This window comes from Oryx dammah, unplaced genomic scaffold (assembly GCF_014754425.2).
Source record: "Oryx dammah isolate SB20612 unplaced genomic scaffold, SCBI_Odam_1.1 HiC_scaffold_11077, whole genome shotgun sequence".
NCBI lineage: Eukaryota > Metazoa > Chordata > Mammalia > Artiodactyla > Bovidae > Oryx > Oryx dammah.
The window spans coordinates 8,005,684-8,012,226 of record NW_024080471.1 but is presented as its reverse complement, the minus strand read 5'-3'; the positions used below and the strand labels follow the sequence as shown (position 1 = coordinate 8,012,226).

Below are 6,543 nucleotides of genomic sequence, written 5' to 3'. Positions count from 1 at the left end.
CAATTTTTTCCCAGCTTTGGGGAATAAACAAAGACATCTGCCACATCAAGGGGTCAGATTGGTGTTTTTTTAAAAAAACGAAACAATGCAATCATCAGTTTACTTTGGGAGGAGCTTTTCAGATTATAAAAATGACTTCTGCAAGCTGCACTATTTTCAGTTTCACTGAAAATAAAATTTAGCACCTTTAAGAAGACTTAATAGTTTAGCAGTTCTTTTAAGCTTATTAAATGGAACATCACATTGTGTATTATAATCTAGAAATGTTATTAAGGATACTGTTTCTTAAAAATGCCCTTAAACAGGCTAATTAAAAATTCATTAAAATGCATATAGTCTTGGACTCCCGAAGTTACTGGGCCACCTCTAACTATGCATTAACTGTTGCTGTTTAATTTAAAACATATAGTAAGTCTATGTGTACCTGATCTTAAACACTGTAGTAAGTTTCACAAGTTCCTTTTGTAGAGAAGTCTGCCAAGCCGTTAATAAGAAGAGTAAAAGCTGCAAACATCTAGGAAATTTCTTACTATGTGATAATTAGACAGGAGTTTGTTAAAAATATCTTTATCTCGGTGCTTTCCACCTTTTATCTCCATTTATAAATTTAGGTTTCAGAGCATCAATAAAGCTCACACATGGCTTTGGCTCGTGACTTTATTCTAAAGCTTTCCAAAAGGTAGGCTTTTTTCTTTCATCTGCAGTGAATTTTCTCTGGCCCAACATCGCTGTTTTCTTCCACTGCTTCCCAGCGAGCAACTCTGTGTCTTGACAATCTTTTCAATGTCGTCACTATCTTCTCTTTCCAATCTACTATTGCAGAATGGCTGGCTGAACTGCAAGTTGAAAAGTAAACAAGTGCTTTTCTGGCTGTACTTTGTTCAGCTCTTCTCTTTATCTGCTTCCCCTATCCAGTTGCCCTTTCCCCAGTCCCTAGCACTTTCTTCCGCCTTCCATCAGTTGCCTTTTTGTTCCATGTCTTTTATCTCCTCCCTTTCTCCTGCTGGTTCAGTCAAACCCCAACCCCAAACCCACACATCCTCTGGTCACATTGCCACTGGTGATTAAAACAAGAGCCACTCTAAGCTTACTTTAAACAATTAAAAAAGGCCTCAGAAAATGTTCAGTGCTCCCAATTTTATTTTTATTTAATGCTAAAAGTTAAAGAAAAAAAAAAGTACTGTAAATCTGACAAATGACAGAATGCAGGTGATATTTCCATAGCGTGATTTTAAAATAATGTTGATATCTGAGATTACACTCACTTTAGTTGACATGAGTTTCATCATATATAGAAAAAGTATCACCTTCAACTTAAAAAAAAAAGTAAAGGTTAAAAGGTGGCACACTTTTAAAATACTTGGTGGCCAAGGAAAGGTATCTAGTAATAAAGTTGTAAACCATGTGTACGTTCTTATAACTTTTAATGTGAGGCCACATGAAAGACAGTACATCTGTTAAATTCTATAAATTGTTAAAGCAAAAAAGGGGAAAGCTTCAACACCCCATCCCCTAATATTTTGAGTATTAAAAGCACAGCTGAAATATTAGGATTTGAAATCTGATACTGCCCACGTACAGTAAGTAGCTTTCTGACATCTTTATCCAGCTGTGGAGAATCTCTGCACTGTCATCAGTACAACAAAGAATCAAACCCATGTCCCAGTGCTAACTTTTTAACTTCAGAGAATGCCAGAGAAATAACCCAGACCAACACTTTTCCAGCTGCAAGCCTTCTATAAGGCCACCCAAGGGCCAGTCAGACTCTTATTTTTTAATAGGAGTAAACTCAACATGCAGCCCTTTAAAGCTGTTTAAATTCTCCCTCTTGAACACCAGCGCAGAGAAACCATAGGTTGTCTTTTCCACAGCTGGAGAGACTTATTCAAAACAGCAGGATGGTTCTTTATTAATCTTTTGGAAAGCTTATCTGTATAACGATTGCAAAACATACAGATAGCTACCACAAATTGGGTCAAATGACTGATCAACTTGTAACGTCTATGAGGTCAAACTCCAGTTTATAGTAAAGTGCCTAGATACACATTTATACAACAGACCATAATAAATTGAATTCTTTACAAATGTCTTTATGGGCATGTAAAAGCGACTGTGTTTCTGCATGTGTGCATTTACATAAGAGAAACCAGTCAGATCTGAGTCATAGATATTCCAATTTCTTTAAAAAAGTGTAACAACAAACTGGTTAATCATGCAAGTCTGTTTGTAATATAACAATGACCGGTAACATGAATTTGCACAGCATTAATAATAGGTGCACTCATTAAAAACACCATGAAAAAAATACTGTATTTGGTGCAGTATCTGATTTTCAAGTGTTAATAACTCGACCATTAAAAAATATTTGAGCAATTTAAAAAAGAAAGACAAAAACACAACTGAAAAAGTTAATCCAAAGTGGGTAACAATCTGTATTTTCAAATTAAAAGCTCGGTTGTGAACCATACACAGAAGTTGTAGAGCTCAAAGCCATGATTCAACCTAATTATAGGGCCAAGTTACAAACACCTGAACATAAAAGGATTTAAAGTAGTGTTCCTGTCAATGTTAAATCATAACAGCACAAAAGAAAAACCAGTATCACTGTGAGACAACTATTTCTAATAACTGATGATTTATTGGTTTAAAAAAATCATTTTACTGATGCAAAATAGTGATCAAAAGAAATTAGTTTACAAAAGGCTTCTAAAAATAGTTTGAGAGGTGGGGCCTGTCTATCATGTAAAACTCTTTAATTTTCGCTAGTTTATCATTTTTTGTCCAGAAGAACAGTATTATTCACTTGGTATTTCAAACACATGTGAGAAAGAAATTACAGGTTTCCTCCACCCCCATCTGGGCTGTCACTGATATGCCCACGGGCAGTCCTGGCAGCACCCTACGCTGTTACTGTCATTGTACCATACTGTATTTAGCACTCACTAGGAACAGGGTGTAGGTGATCACATCGACAGCAATAGCGCTACAGGTAAATGATAAAACGACAAAACACAAAACGGAAACGAAACCAATCCCACAATCTCCAGTTCACCTGGACTGTAACTTCTTTTCAATTCTTTTCAAAGGAAACGACCACAGCAACGACAGACAGAGCTCCAGGGGGTTTCAAAAGATCAAGTGGCGCTGCAGAGCCAGGCTCCATGCAAAGATGGCAGTGCCATCTTGTCCCCACCAACAACCGTTATCACTTGTCTTGAGTCACTGGATTGTGTATTATGTAACCAACTAGCATGCAGCATTGTCATCTTACAACTGATCACATGGGCAGTGAACAGTGGTCAACTCTGCCTTAAAAAAAAAAAAAAAATCACCCACCCACCCCCCCAAAATAACCCCCCCCCCCAGTCCTGAAAATCTCTCAGCAGCAACTCTCAGGCAGTCATCAATAACCTAACAACTGAACTTTAAGAACAAAATCGAGAAAGATTCACAATCGATTTCCTGCTACTCTAAAAGGGCAATGTTTGGGGGGAACTTGGTGACATTTTTCAGTGGCATGCCCACTTCACAACACTGCCCCTTTCCTCATTTCCTTTCCTTCTCCACCAATTGGCCTCCAGCCTGAGAAAGGGGCCAGCAGTAAATAACAACAGACAGTAAGGCAATCTTACAATGTCAGAAAATGTATTTGGCTTTTTTTTTTCTTTTTAAAATAAGTGCATACAAATACAGCTAGAAGCGTTTCTGCTTTGCCAAGTGCTCTATAAAAGCAGCGCAAGTCACAGCCTACATTGAACGGTAACTGTCACCAGGATAATAAAGCACAAAGATATGCTAATAACGTTAACAAAAGAAGAAAATGCTTTTATAAGTACATACCTTTTGTCGTCAAAAAAAAAATAGAAACACATGTATTCAAAAAAATCAAAATTATACAGCCATGTTTATGAAGTCTACATTTCCCTTGTCTTGGATATATATATATATGTGGAGATATATATACAATTCAAGCAGTTTTAGTTAAGATTAATCATTGGGTTTTTCTGAAACCGGAAAGTCACGAGTCTCTCTCTTTTTTCACTTTCACATCTCCAGCAAGGATGGTTGCAATCTCCCCTTGCATGAAGGCCCAGGGGACATTGGAGCCCACAAGAGGGCATTTTTCCCCACTGGGACAATAGACCTCTCCACTAGCTCCCTGCTGTTTGATGCTTTGTCTGGAGCAGGGGAAGCAGAACTTGTGCGAAGGAACAGAAGGGCACTGCACAAAGTGGGTGTCCTCCAGCCGCTCATGGCAGAGGGTGCAGCACAGTGGGGCGCTGGCGGCCAGAGAGGAGTCCGGGAGGCTGGCGGGGTGCACCGGCTCCAGTCCTCCGGCGCCGCCTGCCCCCTGGCCCCCCACCTCGCGGGGGCCCAGCCTTCTTTGGTTCATAGAGGACGGAGAGGGTGGACTGCTGCTGTTCCGTCTGGTGGTGGAGTGCACCTGGTTGGCATCTTTCGAGGCATGACTGCCCCCTGCATTGTCTGCTACTAAGATCAGGGCTGCCATGGGGGACTGGCCGTTCTGGGCCGCTTCAGGCGGTGTGGTCCGGTTGGAATGAGGTGAGGCAGTGGGTGGTGGTGGCGACACAAAAGAGGATGTAGGAGTAATGGGGATCTTGAGCCCTTCTGTGGACGTAGACAGCCACGGCTGGGCCTCTCCATTGATCTTAGGGGGCCCAACTTCACCTTCTGGCTCAGGAGAAGGCTTCCTTTTCCTTGCTGTTCTTGCAACTGGAAGAACAAAGACAGAAAAGAGGAAAAAAAGGAATAAATGAACGTGCACTAAAAAAGATCTTTCTTTCACTAACACACAACACAACCCTCTGAAGAATTTCTATTCTCCAAAGTTGGTACAGAAAAACCAAGTTTCAAGAGCACGTGCAACTTAAACCACTTAGACTGAGAAGGCTCTGAGGCAGTCTAGCAGTTTAAAAAAAAAAAAGGGCACGGAAAGAACACTGCCTGTTCTTCCACAGGCCTGCAAGTACCCAGGCTGCGGGGTGCACATGAGTTAAAGCCCCCCCGGGCCCCCCCCCCCTCAGGTTAAAAGGTGATTGGTGCCCTCATGCTCGCATCCAGGAATGTGCTGGGAAAGGAAAGCCCTGTGTCGCTGCCTATCGGTCCATCTGACTCATCTCTGTTATGCTGCTTCAGCAGAGGAACACGTTGCCACTAAGCACTGGTTCCGCCTCAAGCAGATCAGGAAGTTGGACGTTTGCTATTTCTGGGCCGGGGGAGAATGGCCAATAGGAAGAACACCCCCTCCTCAGCTCTCAGGCCCAGCTTCGCCCCTAGACCCCCTCACTCCACAGCCGCCCCTACCTGCTTTAGACCCGTTGGCCCCGTTGGCCTCGAAACCCAACAACCTGCCTGCAGTCAGGGCCGGCTCCTTCTTAAACTTGCTCTCGAAGGGCGCCGAGTGGCCGTGCTGGTGCAGCGCCAGCAGCGTGTCTCGCACGGTCTTGGGCCGGTTGACCCAGTCCTGCTCGCCCGGCCCGCGGCCTTTGCCTGCGCCCTCGCTGCCCAGCTCGGCCGCCCCGGCCGCGGTGGACAAGCTGTCGGCCGGGCCGCGGTGCGAGGCCGCCGGCGGCTGCTTCTCCTTGGCCGCCGCCTCGCGCTGCTCGTGCTCCGCGGCCGCGCTGCTCGACACGGAGGCCGGCCGCTTGTGGGCGCCCATCTCGGCGGGCTGCGCCGAGCCCAGGCCGGCGGCCGCGGCCCCGGACACCGCGGCCAGCGAGGCGGCGGCGCGGCCGCCCAGGCCGAGCGCGGCAGGCAGCGGTGTGGCCGAGCCGTTCATGAGCGGCACCAGGGTGGGCGGCACGGCGTGGCCGCGCCGCGGGTTCGGGCTCTGGCGGTTCAGCTCCGGCGGCTCCTCCAGCTTGGAGAAACCGTTGGGCACCAGGATGCCGTTCACAGGCGGCGGCTGCGGCGTCGGCGGCTGGGCCAGGGCGGCGGCCGGGCGGCTGCCGCCGAAGTCGGAGCCCAGGCGCGGGGGCCTCTCGGCTGCGGCGGCCGCCAGAGGGTAGCGCTCCAAGGCCTGAGGAGCGCGCGGGGCGGCCTCAGGGCCGCCGTGGCCGAGCTGCTGCTGCTGCTGCAGGAGAAGGTCCTTGGCCGAGAGCGGCGGCGGCTTAGCGGCGGCCGGGGCCGCGGCGCCGGGCGGGGAGCGGCCCTCCGGGAAGCAGCCGTGCGCCCGCTTGAGCTGCCGCGCCGTCTCGATGACGAACTCGACGCGGTCGGCGCCCTCGTAGTTGACGCAGCCGCGGCACACGGGCTCGGTGAAGTCCCAGATCATGGCCCAGGGCATGCGGGGCAGGTCACACAGGTAGCACGACTGCCGCCGAGACGCGGCGGCCACCGCCACAGCCGCGGCCATGTCCGAGGAGCCCGCGGCGCCGGAGGAGGAGGAGGAGGCGGAGGAGGAGGGGGCGCCGCCGCTACCCGCCGGCACCACGCGCGCCCTCCTCCCCCCCCAACCCCGCGTCTCCCCCACCAGCGGCGGCGGCGGCCGCAGAGGCGGCGGCGGCGGCGGCAAAGCCCGCG

At 48.1% G+C, this 6,543-nt stretch overlaps 1 protein-coding gene across 2 annotated transcripts; it reads right to left on the bottom strand.

Moving 5' to 3' along the window:
* Positions 1-1,122: 1,122 nt before the first annotated feature.
* On the bottom strand, positions 1,123-6,452 carry LOC120860504 (interferon regulatory factor 2-binding protein 2). 2 transcript variants are annotated; one of them, XM_040236336.1, is made up of 2 exons: positions 5,326-6,452; positions 1,123-4,734 (listed from the first exon to the last, which is right to left on the bottom strand). In XM_040236336.1, the coding sequence occupies exons 1-2, from the start codon at positions 6,374-6,376 to the stop codon at positions 4,019-4,021; spliced, it is 1,767 nt and encodes a 588-aa protein (XP_040092270.1). In that variant the 5' UTR covers positions 6,377-6,452; the 3' UTR covers positions 1,123-4,018. The 2 variants fall into 2 exon arrangements, with proteins under 2 accessions (XP_040092270.1, XP_040092271.1); XM_040236337.1 differs by having other exon boundaries at positions 5,374-6,452.
* Between the last annotated feature and the right edge of the window lie 91 nt (positions 6,453-6,543).